Here is a 17,857-nt window from a genome sequence, read left to right as displayed (position 1 = left end):
AGAGTAAAGAACCCAGTAAGAAATATTACATCATCATTTCGGTTTCGATTCGACGTCGAATTGATGTCGAATTCATTATCATTTCTCGCTGGGAAGAGGCATTGTCTCAACTATTTCCATGATAAAAAGATGTTAATAATAGCAAAATGTTTGAAAATACCATAATATCAATAGTATCCGGACTTGGTAGATAATATTTGAACGCGTGAAAGATATTTGAATGTGGAAGAAATTTTACAGTGGTAGCATAAAAAAATATATAAAATGTATTCGAAAATGGCGGAAAAAAAATGGTGTGCATGTGTGTGTGCGCGCGCCGTAGCCGTGGCGTCGGCAAACAAGGAAAAGTGCTGCCATCACGGAAGCGCTCGGTGACGCTATCTCCGCTCCCTCCAAAATCGCGCGTACATTGGCAACATTGTTTTTTGGTAGTTTACAAATAAAATGGCCGATATGTGAGGCTAGTTTGTATGGACAATAAAATATGCAATTATGTAAAATTAATGACCGTCGGCCGTGCGTACGTCCAAGTGAAAAGGTAGTCCCGTGAGCGGGAAAGGCGGAAAAAGTGCGCGGAGCCGGAGTGAGAGTGTGGGAGCGCCCGTGAAGCGGGAGGAAGGTGGAGGTTGTCTTTCAAGACAACCGTGGTGGACGCCGCGCGTTCGGGGCTTCAAAAGACCGAAACGAGGAAATCTCACTTATGGTCCCCAATACATAGAAGAGAGTCTGGCGATGTGGATTTTTCTATTGGTGTAGAGTGCGGCGCGGCAACGATACGAAAGATACGCGGCCGAGCGAGATCGGCGGATCGGTGTTTCGAAAGGGAGAAGAAAAGGAAAGCGCAGCTTGCGGAGCGGAGCGGGGCGCCTCTCGCAGTCCGAACAGTCCGAACGTGTCCGCGCTTCCGATATTTCCGGTACTCGTGTATAAGCGGCTCGCGCGCGTGGTACAGTCCCGTCTCCCGACACGTCCCGAGATCGTTCTCGGGACCTCGGGAGCGCACACCGACCGTGTGCTGACCGTGTACCACGCTTTCGCTGTTCCGGCGCGGGCGGAACATTATTGTTTTGTCAGATTAACCACTTTGCCCCGCTCCGCATGTAGCCGGGACTAGCCGGCGGGGGGGGAGGTGGACTAGTGCGCGTGTAACAACCCGAGTCCTGTCGCCGCTCTCGGTGAACCCAGATATGACACCCGTCTCTTATCCCGAAGGCCGAGATACTGGAGCGTGACGGGTACGTTTATTTAGAACCTCTCAAAATATTTCCCACGGATCAGTTTGTTATAGTGGAGAGGGCTGGCGCGGAAGATGCATTGACGGACTCGGAGGAACGCACGAGTGCCGCCACCGCTGCCGCCGCCGCTGCCGCGTCCGCGTCCAGCCAGACCAATCCATCTGTCGGAAGCCTGACGAATATGTGTACCACTCCTGGGAATGCTGGTGCAGGATTCGGGTATGCTTGGTCCTTCGGTGGGCCAGGGACAGAAACCCGGGAGAACGCACAGAGCGAGCTCGCCACCAACATCAGTTACGCCGTCAACAATAACCAGGATCAAGGATCCAGCCAGAAGATCCAGGTCGACATCAAGCCGGCCAAGGTTGCCGCTACCACTCATCGACGTCCGATGTTTGCGATGAACGAAAGTTGTCAGCAAACACCTACTACGCATCATGGCCATACGGGAGGCGGAGCGCATAATCAAACCACTCACGGCACTCACGTTCGTACTAAAAAGCATCACGATGTATTTTCATTAACGTGTGACAAAGGGGGATGTAACTGTGACGCGGCACATCCTACGCCCCCACCTTCCCTATTCTCAAATACCTTAGTTTTTACAACAGCCGACAAGCACGCCATGAGCAAGCACTTCATGACACCAATCGGACCATTGCAGCTTACGGCGGAAGAGTGCAATGAGATCTTGATGAAGAGAGCCGCCGCCGCGTCGAATCAAGCCAACGCCGCAGCTAATAACGTTGCGACCAGCCAGACGGACAACGCCGCCCATTTCGGCCACGTTTTGACCCATGTCAACGCGACGCAAATCGAGACCAAGGTCAAGCAGCAACAGGATATGGGAAGCCAGGTCCGGGTGCCGAAGGAACGACCTTACTCTTGTTCCGAATGCGGAAAATCCTTCCTCCTCAAGCATCATCTTACGACACATGCCAGAGTACACACTGGAGAACGACCACACATTTGCATTCACTGCGGCAAGAGTTTTGCGCACAAACATTGTCTTCACACGCACTTGCTACTACATAGCGCCGAAAGACCGTACCAATGTCGCGAATGTAAAAAATCTTTTACCTTGAAACATCATCTTGTAACGCATACCCGCGTCCACACGCGGGAACGGCCGTTCGTCTGTCAAGAATGTGGGAGAGCCTTTCCTCTGAAACGTCACTTGGTCACGCACAGTAAATTCCATTCGGGAGAGAGACCTTACGTTTGCGAAGAGTGCGGAGAGTCGTTTTCCCAAAAGGATCATCTTACGATGCATTCACGCTTCCATGGCAGTCTACATCCATTCGTTTGCCACGATTGCGGTGCTACTTTTCAGAGGAAGTTTGAGCTAGTTAATCACGGTCGACTACATGGCAGAGTTCCACACGCGTGTTCCGTTTGTGGAAAGGAATTTTTGCAGAAGAGAACACTTTTAGCTCATATGCGTTTACATACAGGTGAAACGCCTTTCGCCTGTACCGTTTGCGGAGAAGCATTCCCTCGGAAAGCAGATCTGGTCGCTCATTCTAAGATCCACAATAATAACGCAAATTCTGATGAAAAGTCCCTTACGTGCAGGTAAGATTATATTATGTAGTTGTAACGTTGATTTGTCAGCCTATCATTATTTTGAGATTTCTTCATTCTTGATATAACATATCTAGATGCAACTTTGTCATTAAGGGCATGTTATATAATAATAATAATTATTATTATTATTAAACTTGTTTAAAATCTGCGTTTAAGTGATATTTTCAATAATTGGATATGTTCTGAGATGTATCTAATATATGAGATATAATGGCAAAAATTACTGTATATGTACACACACATTCAAAATATATTGTCTAATGTCACAAAATTGAATTGATTAGTGAACTAACACTTATAATGTACAGTATAACATTGTAATAGATTGAATCAAATTTTTATTTATTCTTCTGTGTGTTTAAGAAAATTCTAATTTAAAATACATTAAAGAAAACCAATATATTTTAATGTGTAATCGTCAATACTGTTTACAATTATCAAATATTTATAAATATTTTTGTAAATTTTTATGTTTTTAACAAATGAAACAGATGAATCTAACTCTTAATATTCTGATAACTTGGAATGAGAAAAAATATATGATCCGTAATATATATTAACTGATGTAAATTAAAAAGTTTAATTTTTTTTTTAAAGTAAAATATTAAACACTTTTTCTTAACAAATAATTATTATTTCAGAGAATGTGGGCTAGACTTTCCAAATCGAGAAGCACTAAATTTGCATCAAAGGTTACATACTGGTGATCGAACACTTGTAACAGACCTTTGTGGATTAGCAGCCGCTTTTCAGCAAACTCCAGCACATTTCCTTACTCCAAACACCCCAGGGACACATCAGGTAATGATTATGTGCCAATTTTCATTACAATTCAATACTACAAGATATCTAAATATACCTAATTGAAATTTGGAGGTAGCAAACTTTTGTTTTTAACGTTGAAAATATTTGAAAATTAAAGTGGTGCAATATACATATATTTATATATATTAATATACATGTATTTAAGAAAAATTAGATTTATAAATTATAAATAATATATTTTTAGATGAACGGACCAATAGGAACGCCTGGTGTTAGCCATATGCATGGCGCGACGCAAACATCGCCACCGGTAGGTTCAGGTCCAAAACCTAAGCCACACATTTGTCCTGATTGTGGCCGCGGTTTCGCACAAAAACACGGCTTGTCGCAGCATCAACGACGTCACACAGATGGTAGTTGTCACATACGATCACACGTATGTGACAAATGCGGCAAAGCTTTCTTCCAGAAAAATCATTTGTTACTACATCAACGTCAGCATATGGATCCGCCACCAAGTATACTTAGACAACAACAGAGACAAGCTGCCCAAGCTGCGGCTCAGCAAGCGCAGCAACAGCAACAGCAGCAAGCGCAACAGCAGCAGCAAGTTCAACAGCAACAACAGCAAGTGCAGCAACAAGTGCAGCAACAACAACAACAACAGCCACAGCAACAACAACAGCCGTGTACTGTCGACACGAAAACAATTCAATTACAGGCAATACAGCAGCAGGTACAGCAACAAGTGCAACAACAGGTGCAACAACAACAGCAGCAGCAGCAGCAACAACAACAGCAGCAACAACAACAACAGACACAGCAACAGCAAGCATGTTCCGTGGACGCTAAAGCAATACAATTGAACGTCACCATGTGAGACGGTATAAAGATGAGGGACTGGAGAGTCCTTGAAACCATAGCACTCCCAAATGCGCACCCTGCTGCCACCCTCTGCACGCACTTGTACTAACAATATACGTTAGATCTATATTTATTATCTCTAGATTCAAAAATAATAATCAATTTTATTACAAGAATAGGAATATACAAAGAATATACATATATACATTATATTCTAATTAATATAAGGCTTGTAACAAGAAAATAAAAATAACCATATATTAGTGTTTTACATATACTTTATAAATATACAAATATAAAAATATATATAAATATATAAATATAAATATATATAAATATATATATATATATACTTTAGACATGTAAAATGAGACTAAACTTAGTTGCCTTAACGAGAAGAAGAATTTTAATGAACATATTAATTATTACGTTTGGTGATTTTTTCATTTACTTTTATTTAGTAGGACATCACTTTATAAGAAAACACATATTGAATAAATCGAGATATAAAAAAAAATAAGTTCGCCGTGTATCGCTGCTTTGTTGTTATCCTTTTCAATGTATTTGTGCGATGGTAATTGAAAGGAGATAATCAATGTGTCAACGGTAAGAAACAGTAACAGAAAGAAGGGGGAGATTTTGTAAACGGTTTTGGCGAAGAGAAAGAGGGTGGCAGACATTGCGCATTTATGAAGCATTTTTAAAGCTTAGATCTATACAAGATAGCATTTTAGTCCCGCGCAATTTATATTTTTACGTTAAATGATACGAGCGAATCGCTCATGAAATTTTAGAAATACGTAAGAATCCCGGTTTTATAAGATCCAAATATCAATAAATGGATGTAAATGTTTTCGTGAGGAATTAACGCGATGTATGGACGCCACATATGAACTTGAAACGTTATACGTGAAAATTAATGCATATATGTTTTATATCGGTAAAATTACAACAAGTTACAAGATTGATACATGTATTCTATGTACATGTATTAATCTTCCTATACGTGCACACTTCGCGTTTAAAATTCCAAGAAGCCCTTTCACGTGCTTAATTATTTTTCTTCTTTAAAATATTTTCTCCGTGATAACAAGGTGCGCGTCGCGTGCAGCAGTTACATATGAGATTGCATAGCGGGCTCTTCTAGTGAAACAAACAAATTTAATTTTTGTCAGCAAGAGTATATTAACTAATAGTATAGCTAGAAAATCGGAAGAAATACGAATAAAGGTTTCCTACATAGTTTTAATACGTATTTATCTTTCTTTTCTCTAAAATATCGTAGAACGCTACCGTACCGATATCTGCATATATATCAAGAAATTTAAAATGCAAATTTAACTATGCATTAGTTTTTCTGCCTCTTTCTGTCTCAAACAAAAATAATTGATATTAATTAATATTTTGTGTTTCAAAGTTTTTTTTCAAATTGACTCGTCTCTTTCTTTTTTGTTTAGAAATTTATTAAATGATATAATGCTCGAGTGTACTGCGGACACTGCATCGTTTTGTAAAAGAGTAAGTACATATTATATAAATTATATAATAATACTCACAAAATATCTCGAGATCAAGGTATTTGAGAAAAAAATGTTATATACACAAAAGTTGTATGGTCTGCGAAGAAAGACATATAATGATAAAATCAATTTTTGAAAGAAAATCGGTCTTATTAACTTTTTGCGGCATAGTGATGTTAGTGATATATCTATATGTCACCTTTCTTTACTCGGTTTTTAAATATATTTTTTAGTAAACTAAAACTACATTAATGATTGTTATATAATTGATATACTAGGAAAATAAATGTGATTAAAGTCTTTTTGAATTATTGAAAAAATATAAAAATTGTAAAAAACAGTAGAGAAAAACATACGAGTAGTATGTGAATATGCTGCAAAGAATTAAAGTTATATGAGGATCGTTGCCATTTTTTAAAATAGAATTATATGATTTTTATTACATAATAATTTCTTTAATTACATTATATAAAAGTATATTTATTGAAAAAATTAATAGTTTTCAAAATATTAAATATTTTATATTAAAATATATCAGAATAAAGTGTGAAATGTTTTGAAAACTATTGATTCTTTTACTGTATAATGTTTAAAGTTATATCAGATTGATAAAAAAGTTCGTACATATATTTTATTTTTATTGTATAAAATATTATATAAGAGACAAAAGATTTAAATTGTACAACCTTTTCATTAATATAATATTTTTTCATATTTATTTTGATCTTCCGATATTTTATATCTGTCTAAGATTATCATTAGATGCAAGCATTAAGAAGTAACAAGGCTAATTTTCGAAATTACAAAAATTGTCGCGAAATATCCTTTTCTTTTAAAAAGTCGTGTATGTACTTCCACCATATAATTATATACTTTTAATTAACCAGTTTCGTTAAAATACTTGAACTATACTATCGGATTTAAATAAGAAGAAGACATCGCGATAACAATGAAAGCAGAATTGCAAATTTAGAATTTCAATCAGTAAATTAATTATATTGGAAGTGGAACGTATGTAATTTTGCAGAGCACACAATTTGTCGAATATCTCGATATCTTCTGGAGGAAAATAATATCTATTTAATAAATTGTCGAGTTTATAAATCATTATCATAAAATTTATGCGCGAGTTGTACGACATAATTGTTCGTACTCAACGCCATTTATATATTCACGCTATAATGTCACCTAGCGTTTCAGTAATAAAATGAAATGTTAGCTTTGATTATTATTGGATATTGAATATTGGATATTGGATATTGAAGCGCTAAAGACACGTTCGACGAAAATTTAAGTGCCTTACATTTTAAACTAACGATATTAACGTCGAAATTCTAGGCACTTAAACAAAAATAGGTCTGTTTTTTATTCCTGCACTGCTGTACTGGTGCAATAAGTTAGAATAAGACAAATATATTTTTTCTCGTTCTAACTTATTGCACTAGTGTGCAGCAGTGCAGGAATAAAAAACAAACCTAATATGTCGTCATACAAGTTAAATGAGAAAAATGTATTACAAGTTGGTCTCAATTTATTCAAAAAAGCTCGATCGTGTCTTTTTCTTAATTATCTTTGTTAAAAATCAGCAAATTCCGTAAATTTTTTCTATATCCAAATATAATTAACATCATATGCTATATGCGAAGCAACGATGCAATTATTTCAATGACTAGAACATAAAAGAGTAAAAAGAATCATAGGAGACAGCATTTGGTTTCAGCGATGGCGACGGATGTCCTATACATATATAAAAGTGGGTGCTCAAAGTTGCCGCTCACGCATGCATGCACACATCATACGCACGCATACACACATGAAAGCACACTGTAGAAAACATGTCGATGCGCATGTCACAAAAGTGGGTACTTAAGATGGCTGCTCGACTACATCCGTCCCCAGTAAATCGTACCCCTCCCACTACCGATACGGTATCTCCTATGAGTCTTTAGCCCGGATCTACAATAGTGTAGTAAGCCTTATGCCATAAGGAATTAACCAATTATATTCGATTATTCTTCTCATATTCGATTATAATTGGTCAATTTCTTATGGCTTAGATATAAGGCTTAAAATTACTACACCTATTGTAGATCCTTACACTCTTTGTAAAGCAACGACTATCTCAATGGCACTTTTTTGTGAAAATGAAAAGGTTGGTGGAATGAAAATGATAAATTTTACGTAAAAAAAAGGGGGGGGGGGGGGGTAAGGCAAGTTGACCGCTCGCGGGCGACGATGGATATCATTGGACGATCGGGAATGGGAATATGGGACATTTATGGGATTCTACCATGCGGTTATGGGATTTACGGGGAGGAGGGAGGATGCGGGTATCGATGACGAGGGCGACATTTGGAATCGGCGGCGGCGTAGCAGGTCGCGCGCTCTCCCGGTGATGTCCGTAATCGGTAGGCGTGAGACAAAGAGAGAGAGAGAGAGAGAGAGCGCGGACGACGTCGGGCGTCGGGCGCGTGCGCGCGGGTCATCGTATGCGCGATTCCGCCTGCGGACGAACCGAAATAAATCGAACGACGCCAAGTCGATCAGAGCGGTACGGCGTTCGCTGGACGTGCGCGTTTCGCGTTAGTGATGATCAAAACGGACCGCCGTCGTCGCCGTGGTCGCTCGTGGCACAGCACACAGACGAAACAGCCGTGATCCGTGATTCGTGCTCTGTGTTACGAGTCGCGAGGCAGAGAGAAAAAGCCCGAGAGGGAAAGCCCGCCGTTGCGTCGTCGTCGTCGTCGTCGTCGTCGTCATCGTCGTCGTCGCCGCCGCCGCCGCTGCCGTCACCGTCGTCACCGTCGTCACCGTCGCGCTCCGCTGCAGCGGTCACGGATGCATATGGAGGTACGTCAAAAACTCGTCCTCACGACGTTTACTCTCGTACACACATCTTTGTTTACCTCGACGTCGAGCCCACCGCGGTTTCGCGCGCTCCTGGCACCAAATCCCATTGTCCAACAGGCAACGCGACAAACGCTCCGCTCCACGATGCGACGCAACGCTCCGACCAACTCCGACGACGACGCAGGCTGATCGCGCGACGATCGCGACGTCGCGATCGCAGGACACGAGTTTTTTCCGCGCTAAGTCGGTCACCGTCTGGTGTTCGTCCTGACGGTTGCGAACCGTAACTCGGAACCATAGTTACGTACTCCATACTTGTCCGTCTCTCCAACTACGCATTATTATTTTCGAGCCTCGGTCGGATTCGACGAGAAGGGTACACCTTTCTTGTCGACAGAAAGAAAGAGAGAGAATCGCCAAGCGTTGAACGTCCACGACGATGCTCGCGGATAAAGCATCGGGTTTGTGTACGTTCTCAGCTGATGGGGCCTGTCAGCTGCCTCATTCGTCGTGCCTCGCTCCGCCTCACCCCCTCGCCTCGTTTCGCCTTGCCTTGCCTCACCTCGTCTCGTCTCGTCTCGTCTCGTCTCGTTTCGTCTCATCTCATCTCATCTCATCTCATCTCATTTCATTTCACCTTGCGTCCCGTCTCTCGTATCGCGTAGTTTCGTCTCGCTTTGTTTGGCTCTGGCTCTTTCTCCCCCCCTCCCCCCTCCTCTCTCTCTCTCTCTCTCTCTCTCTCTCTCTCTCTCTCTCTCTCTCTCTCTCTCTCTCTCTCTCTCTCTCTCTCACTCGCGAGTCGGATTAACGATCCACGATTCTTCTTCCGCCGTTATCAATGGGCCGGGCCGCTCCGATTCGCGCGCTCGACTCGCGAAATCGCGAGCTTACTTTTAGCATCTAAACGAGAGAAAGGAATTAACCCGCTCTTAAGAAAAGTCTACGATATTTCAGGACGAACAGAGCCGGAGTAGGCGCAGGTGTACACTCGAGATTCATCGGCGCGGCCGGTCAGGTTTAAAGCGAGAAACGGCGGAACGTTTCGATCCTTTACCAGTAGTTTATATCTATTTGGGCCCTCTTCGATCGAGACTTCAAGACACAAATGTCTGATCGCACGCAAAATGGACCTGTCTAGACATCGATTTGTATTCGTCGCGGCGTTGGCCTGTTTACCTCGAACCTGTTTATTCCTCTTCCGCGCGTAACAGATCGCGTGTTCGCGCACGCACACATCCATGCGATTACGATAAAACCAACATGAATATACGTACTGTCACCAGATAATGCGCATCGGCTTGTTTTGTATACATTCACAGCTGATTCGACGCGACGCGTCGCGCCGCGTCGTAAAAACATCGGGACGATTATCTTTGACCAGAGCCGCCTTCTCCCCCCTCCCTCCCCCCCTCCTTTCTCCTCCCCCTTTCCTTCTTTTTTAATACGTTTCGCTCGGATACTCAAATTGCCGCGACGCGCGCGTCGCAACCATTTCCATTACAACTTTTCGCAATTAGTCCGTTTTCAAATCGTTCATACGTCCTAAACTATTTGACTGAGGCGAAGAATGGATCTGTCTGCATAATTGGAAAAACGAAGATAAATAACAGACGGTATTAATTAAACCTTGATAGATTTAAATAACCGCGGTACAATGTTCTTTATCGGTCTTGTATGCCTGATTTTTATTATTTATTCAAATCGTATAGTGAAAATGCGTGTTTTTTTTTTTTTTTTTTTTCCGTCGAACGACGTGCAATTGTGCGCGAGTGAATGGTGCGTAAGTATGTCGAGAATTCGAAAAGGTCGACGATACGTGTTCAGAGGGTACTTAAAAGGTTCTGCCTCTCATCGTTCGATCGGCTCGCATTGAAGGAGGAACGGGAGAGACCGGAGACGAGATGTCCTTGCGTGTGCGGGGTGCGGGGTGCGGGCGCCTCGAGCGCGACGCGACGCTACGCGACTCGATCGAACGTGGCGTCGCGCCGCGGCGCGTGAACCTGTTGGACAACGGTTTTGTGTACATTTACAGCTGACTGGACTATCAGCTGACTGCGCGCGACGGAATCGTCGCGCGCGTGCTCCGCTCGCTCGCTCGCTCGCTTGCTACCTTCCTCGCTTCCCTGTTGCACGTTATCCTTTTCTCTGACCAAACGCAATTCAATTTCTGCAATTCCGTTCCTTCCTCCTCGCGATTGACTAAATCTCGAACAATATTTACGGGATAATACGCTTGGGTTCGACAGTCGCGAGTTGCGATCTCGTCGTCATTAGGCTGCATCCGCGTTTGCAGTCTCACTGTTCTGAAACGGATTTTTCGACTGGGCGAGGGAGGAGGAGAGGGAGGGGGGGCGACTTCCTCCTCTCTTTATGTCGCGACGCCATGCTTTTCCCCCTCGTCGTCACTTTATTCCTCTTGAAATTATTTTATTATAAATCTTGTTCGAGCGTTACCATGTAGGTTAGGAATTTTTGCGAAATTACTGGATCCCTCCCTCGGATGCTTACCACTTTTATCATTCTTCAGATATACTTCGATACTATGCGGTTTGGATCGAAATGGATAATTTGATCCCTTTGGAGAATTTTTCGTGCTCGCCGCAGCCATCTTCTCCCGCGCCTTATCCCTGCTGCGTCGTAATCAGTGCGTTGCGACAACGTTTGCGACGAGGGCAATGGCTCTGGCTCTCTCTCTCTCTCTCTCTTTCTTTCTCTCTCTCTCTCTCTCTCTCTCTCTCTCTTTCTCTTTCACACTCTCTCGCCCATTCGATTCTCGTTTGTAATATAGCTAATGCGAGCTGAGGGGGTAAATTCTCCTGTACAGAAGATAGTTTATAAATAACTTAGGGGCAAAGCCCCCTATTTCGGCCTTGGGTCGTCAACCCCTCGCTCACTTCTCCTCTCGATCCACCTAAGGCTCGTTCGTTAGGAACCGCTTTTATCTCAAAGCTTTTTAACCAAATAATTCGTGGCATTAGCGCCGATGTCAATTTTTATTAGAGCTTGTGGAAACGTCAGGTGATCGAATAATTTGGGGACAGTTCGGATCTCTAGATTAAAACGTTAAATCGTTTGAACCTTTCAAATTAAACTCGATGCGTTTGAAATGTTTAAACTTACCTCAGGAAATTATTAGTAATGTTTCACATGTTTTTCTCATTCAACGTATTCAAACTGTTCCTTTATCCTCTGTTTCCTGTTCCCTGTATAACGCAGCCTCTCACGATTTGTGTGAACCCAAGTTGTTCAAATTTTGTCAAAAGCTGCTCTTTTATTTTCAATTTTATCTTCTTTACTGTTCGAACTGTTCGAAAGATTCAAACTGACTGCTCTTTTTTTCCAACTATTTAAACAGATCAACATGTTTAAATCTTTTATTTGAGCTTTTATGTTTAATTTTATTAATTGTAGAAATTATTACATACATACAGTGTCCAATAAAACTCGAGACATTCGATAAAAAGTTGTAAAAGAATGAAAGAATAGTTTGCAAAGTAATAATAATTTATGGATTTTTAAATCGACGCCGAACGAGCCTCGGCCGAGTCTGGCGGCAAGTTGAGCCGAGCTCGTCGTCGCGCGCACTTGCGCGACGAGAGTAAAAAAGAGACGCCGTTGCGTCTACAATAAGTAGCAATGACCTTGACTAGTGTATTGACTCGAAAGTCCCGTCTCCCTTTGTTCTCGGACATCCGTTAGGAAACCCGTACGTTCTCCCATACGTTCTCCTTCTCTATATAATTTGCTGAGCCAGTCGCCAATAAGAATAGAATCAAATTCAATATACTTATGTATGTACTCACGAATCGGAGCAAATTCCGATACTCGACTCCGACACTTCCGCCCAAATGGAGTTGGATTACCGCTTACAAAAAAAAAAAATTGTCACTTCCACTCGCGAGCATCGCAAGCGAGCCGCGCGAAGAGAAGGTACATTAACAAAGGGTGTCTCTGCGAAATGCATTTGCGGCAGTCCCGATGCCAGGAAGGATCGAATCTCCGCGGGGTCATCGTCCAATCAGCGAGCATCTCGTGAAAACCTTTGATATTAGCATTTACCGGCATCCGTTCTAAAATAAAGAAGGGTAAGCGGAGAGTGCGCATCTACCCGTCTACTCCCGCATAGAAGCGAAAGCCTCTGTCTTCTTTAACGATTCATAATAACGTCCTTGTCTCTTTGTTTGAACGCGCGCTAGCACGTGGCGGCACATATCAGTCGATATGGAGAGTACATCGATGCAATTGCCTTTGAAAGCTACGTTGCCTTCGTCATTTCAACGTCATTACCGCGACTGCCGTCGTGCGCGCCTTCTCCTCCTCATTACCAGTCGTTTTTTTTTCTTTTACAAAAAAAAATTTAATTGCCTACTTATCGATCGCAAAATGAAGAATTTTCCAAACAAAATGTTTCATTCGCAATATATTGATTTTTTTTTGCTTTACTTCTGACTGTTCCAATTAAAACGTCACTGTTAATGCAATTTACTAGCAGACATTAATAAATATTAATCACGTGATTCACAAAGGTGCGATCGATATGCTGTCGGCACGGAACGCGTTGAAAAGTGCAGCGTGCTATACTATAAGTAACAGTGTTTCTCGAGCCAATGTCAAATCGTGTTGCTGTAAAAAGCTACTTGCCTTGCGCTACGAATAACGTTTTATTGAATCTATTCATGATCCCTCGCATTCGAAGATATATTTACATCTAAAATTTTCTTATTATAATGCTCAAGGAATTCGTTTTCTCTCGTTTACGGATAGCTCAGCTGGCCTTTGTACGCGGAAGAAAAATGATGGAAATAATTGTCTCGCGTGATCCCGTTGCAAGACGGATTTTTCTAATAACTCGTAGCGAGAGAATCGATACGAAATGAAAATCGACGTTATATTTTTTTGTTATTGTTGTTGTTCAGGTGTCCCCGAACCGGCGCTGTCTGAACCAGCTCAACAGCTGATCGGAGCACGAAGCGGCGGTGAACGGGGCTACTATCGCACCACCACCCCGCGTTTCGGAGAAATTCAGTCACACGTGTCCACTAGGTAAACAAATAAAAAAAGAAACCCCGTAAAATCTCTTGGCGAAGAAAGAGATCTGTATCCTTACACACCTGGCAAGAGGATAGGAGGATAGCAAGTAAGGGCGAAGTGTGTTCTCGCTCGCTTGGATACGCCATCATGGTGAAAACTTTTCAAGCGTACCTACCTTCCTGTCACCGCACTTACTCGTGCATTCACTGCCGTGCTCATCTCGCCAATCACGACGAACTCATTTCTAAGGTAAGCCAGCTTCTTGATTGATTTCTACGGCCAAATCTCTTGCAATCTTCAACATTTCAACATTTCCCTCCTCGCGAGTATGACGAATCGAAGAAATTTGTCTAAGAAGCTGATCTATACTTAACAAATTCAGATATCGACGAATAACTGAATGTATAAATAAAAAAACTGTTTCTTTGATAAGAAAAAAAAAAACAATTTATACTTTGATATTTAGTACGAGAAGAGACTCGTATGATTTTTTTTTACTTCTAACATCCACTATACAGTGAACGGAAGCTAGAGAAATTATTATAAAATTATTTCTTTTAATTTAAAATGTTTTTTTAAATCAATTTATGAACAATCGGGTGGTATGCAAAATGATCGGAAAATTTTTTATGATCAGTTCCAGTCGGAATATGACCGCAGAGATATTCGAATCTGATTATTTATTATCATTTACATGTTGTCAGAGGGAGGGAGGGAGGGAGGGAACGAGGGAAGGAGGGAGAAAGAGAGAGGGAGGGAGAGAGAGAGAGAGGGAGAGAGAGAGAGAGAGAGAGAGAGAGAGAGAGAGAGAGAGAGAGAGAGAGAGAGAGAGAGAGAATTCCGGCTAATCTCTCGACAAATCTATTATAATCTAGAGATACGAAATTGCAGCCAAAAATTCACGCTTCAATCAGAATCGTATAAATAGTTTCATAACAATTAATAATAGGCGCAACTCTATCTCGTTTTATCGTTTATATACCAGTAATATTAATTTTGTCTGTTTCGCATTTTCAGTCCTTCCAGGGCAGTCAAGGTCGTGCCTATCTCTTCAATTCTGTGTAAGTATAATTAATATGTTGAAAATAGAACAGCTTTGAGATCTTTGGCATTGGCTATCTTTATAACACACATATATATACATACAGAATGTCCTAGAACTATATTTTTATTCTTTATAGTTATTAATACAATTTTTTATCAAATTACTTTTTTCCCTTAAAATATTTGATCCAATATTGTTTTTGGTTTTTATGTTTAACATTTTTATATATAAAATTTTATTTCAATGATTCTATAAGGATCGTGTAGGGAAATATTACTATAAAGATAAATAAAAAAAAGGGTTTTCTATGTTCTGATCTACAAGTTTAATGTATAAATCCTTTGTATAAGTCACTTAAATCTTTGAATTTAATTTAAAAACTATATATATTTATTTAAGTTCACAATATTTCAGTTTTGTTTAACATGAAATTGAAGTAAATATCCCTTGTAAATATTTAAATAGTTGTAATAGTTGTAATTGCGATATTCTTTGTATGTTTTATGTCAACATTGATCAATACGTATACATATAATACAGAACACATATGACAGAAATTAAAAAAAAAATGATAATTACGTTACGTAGGGTGAACGTAGGTTGCGGTCCCGCGGAGGAGCGAGTTCTGTTAACTGGGCTGCACGCTGTCGCTGATATCTATTGCGAGTGCTGCAAAACCACTTTAGGGTGGAAATATGTTAGTTATCCGTTAACTTAAATTAGTCTTAAATGAAAGAAGCATTAACATTATTAATTGCTTAATGATTTTTTTTTAGGAACATGCGTTTGAATCAAGTCAGAAATACAAGGAAGGAAAATTTATAATTGAACTTGCCCACATGATCAAGGAGAATGGATGGGAATGAAAAGCAGAGGGGAATAGAAGAGTTCCCCATGCCTCTCATCAAATTTTTCCTGATAATGCCTACAACGTTGTTCTAATTGCAATGTACGGCCCCTCTCTATTCGAACCACCAACGAAAGTCTGTGATTTCATTTGTGATTTATAATCTTAGTAATCTTCGTTTCGGACAATTCAAACACATCGGTTTGCTTCTGATCAAATCGAGCAAGCAAAGGTATCGCGGCGATCTATATTCGTCGGTGGACACATCACCAAGTATAGTAAAGAAATTATTTTTCAATGGAAGAAAAAAGTAGAGTAAGATGACGATGTCGAGTAATGGTGGAACGTGACGATGAAGGTGCCATGGTGGAAATAAAAAAGCGAGATTGCTCGGTACGAGCAGTGGGGTGCCCCCCCTCTCTAATTTTGATTCATTATCTTTGTAGACATTGCGTGCAGTCGTGTGTCGACACTGAATGTTAAAAATTAAATGTGCGGGGCACCCCGACAATCAGTTTTATCTGTTTTACGCACCGGAACAGCGCAAGTGCCACAGACTTTGCCGGACTGATTGCCTGCCTGCCGCGTCTGTCATTGGAATTTCACTGCCGATATTCCTAATATTAATTAAGAATGCTACGTCGTATTTAGATGGCGTAGTAGTATAGTTCTAGTTTAGCATATATTATAGAGTACTAAAGCCTATATTATATTATTATAGGACTTTGTGGATATAGAAAATAGGAATGAATAAGAGTAATGGAAGCAAGAAGAGCAAAAGAGAGAAAGAGAGAATTTGCATAAATGTGTGCATATGTGCGCGCGCGTGTGTGTGTGTGTGTGTGTGTGAGGAAAAGGAGAATATAAATGAAAAAGTCTGGTTAAGTGTCACGTCTACATGTTTGGTTTTACGTTCATCATGCCTACCAAACTGTCTGTTTATCTGCCAGTTGCCACTGTTATTACAGTAGTATCACGTTATAATACGTTAACGTTTTCATCGGCTGAAGGTGTGATTGAAGTTTTTGTTGTGGAATCTTGAAACTGCGCCTTCCTATGCACGCAATACGAAAAAGGGTGATTGTTTTCTTGAATATCTCGATCTCGTTCATGAATATTTTATAAGATCCAACTATATTTACGAATGTTAGTAATAACAGTCGCTATCGTATAAAAAAATAATTTCATTGAGGAGTGAACTTTATCATCAAACTTTCGATTACACAAATTTATAATCGAATATCCATAATAAAGTTATCGCTGCTTATATGTTGGTGCGTTTTTCATACTATGTAGTCTTGGCGTGAGAAATTTTCCTTTGGGATATCAGTATAGAGGATGGCTATATACGAATGTATCATTTGTGCTTTATTCCTTGACGAGCTCTTCCGTTGCTATCTTCTTGTTACAATTATCGAAACAAAAGTTAAACAAAATTTATGGCTAGTGCACTTATTAAGAAATCAAATAAAGTTGCGTCTGTGCGTGATACTTAACAATTGAACTGATGATTTGTATAAATTATTGTTTAATAACATTAAACGACTGCGTTGACTAACTCGTGATATTAATTGACGTTTTAAAAACTCGTTTCTATCTTATGTGCGTATTGTTATATTAACAGGAAGATAGCTTTATTATGTTTATTGCATCAAGCGATAATCTATTTATATTGTATAAAGTATTTTGTATAATATCAGTAATCATCGTTTGCACTGTTTTCCATTAGAAATTTATGTATAGACAAATCATACTTTAGCTTTCAAGTGCATACATATGAAAGTGCAGTATATTTGTGCAACGTATGTAGAAAAATGTTTGACTATCTATCTGTTCGACAGATTGACTGACTGACTAATTGACCGATTGAACGAATAAATAAATGAATGAATGAACGAATGAATGATTGTGTCGGCCTAATATTCACGCTGTCACTCAAAGAGTACTTTTTATATTAATGTGCCGATACCCGCACTCACCTTTTCCGAACCTTGTTAAAATGTACCTATCAATACACTAACTCTGTAGTCTTCAGCCTCCACCAACTTCCACCATCACAAGATTTTGCTTTGTAAAACGTGTTCTTAATAAAACGAAAAAAAAAATACACAAA

The 17,857-nt window shown here is 40.3% G+C and overlaps 2 protein-coding genes across 5 annotated transcripts in view; both read left to right on the top strand.

Moving 5' to 3' along the window:
* Window positions 1-17,857, top strand: part of LOC105829631 (protein yippee-like 1) — a 27,302-nt gene extending 9,445 nt beyond the window's left edge. Inside the window, exons 2-7 of one of the 4 annotated variants that reach the window (XM_036283699.1) lie at window positions 7,726-7,728; window positions 8,511-8,821; window positions 13,738-14,101; window positions 14,870-14,913; window positions 15,486-15,594; window positions 15,674-17,857. In XM_036283699.1, the coding sequence (XP_036139592.1) occupies window positions 14,000-14,101; window positions 14,870-14,913; window positions 15,486-15,594; window positions 15,674-15,763 (345 nt within the window). In that variant the 5' untranslated portion in view covers window positions 7,726-7,728; window positions 8,511-8,821; window positions 13,738-13,999 and the 3' untranslated portion in view covers window positions 15,764-17,857. Of the gene's footprint in view, window positions 1-7,725; window positions 7,730-8,455; window positions 8,822-13,737; window positions 14,102-14,869; window positions 14,914-15,485; window positions 15,595-15,673 lie in introns of those variants that run through there. The other 3 variants (XM_036283698.1, XM_036283697.1, XM_036283696.1) reach the window with 3 other exon arrangements.
* On the top strand, window positions 413-5,700 carry LOC105828247 (zinc finger protein 813). Its single transcript, XM_012666491.3, has 3 exons — window positions 413-2,810; window positions 3,464-3,623; window positions 3,832-5,700. The coding sequence occupies exons 1-3, from the start codon at window positions 1,417-1,419 to the stop codon at window positions 4,465-4,467; spliced, it is 2,190 nt and encodes a 729-aa protein (XP_012521945.1). The 5' UTR covers window positions 413-1,416; the 3' UTR covers window positions 4,468-5,700.

The sequence above is a fragment of the Monomorium pharaonis genome, chromosome 3 (assembly GCF_013373865.1).
Source record: "Monomorium pharaonis isolate MP-MQ-018 chromosome 3, ASM1337386v2, whole genome shotgun sequence".
Taxonomy (NCBI): domain Eukaryota; kingdom Metazoa; phylum Arthropoda; class Insecta; order Hymenoptera; family Formicidae; genus Monomorium; species Monomorium pharaonis.
This window is presented reverse-complemented; position numbering and strand designations above follow the sequence as displayed.

What these genes read in the sequence shown, in the direction of transcription:
- LOC105828247 (XM_012666491.3), top strand. Translation starts at nt 1,417, where the DNA reads ATGTGTACCACTCCTGGGAATGCTGGTGCAGGATTCGGGTATGCTTGG. An exon ending in GAAAAGTCCCTTACGTGCAG is followed by an intron (nt 2,811 to 3,463) that starts GTAAGATTATAT and finishes TTATTATTTCAG; the next exon opens with AGAATGTGGGCTAGACTTTC. An exon ending in ACACCCCAGGGACACATCAG is followed by an intron (nt 3,624 to 3,831) that starts GTAATGATTATG and finishes ATATATTTTTAG; the next exon opens with ATGAACGGACCAATAGGAAC.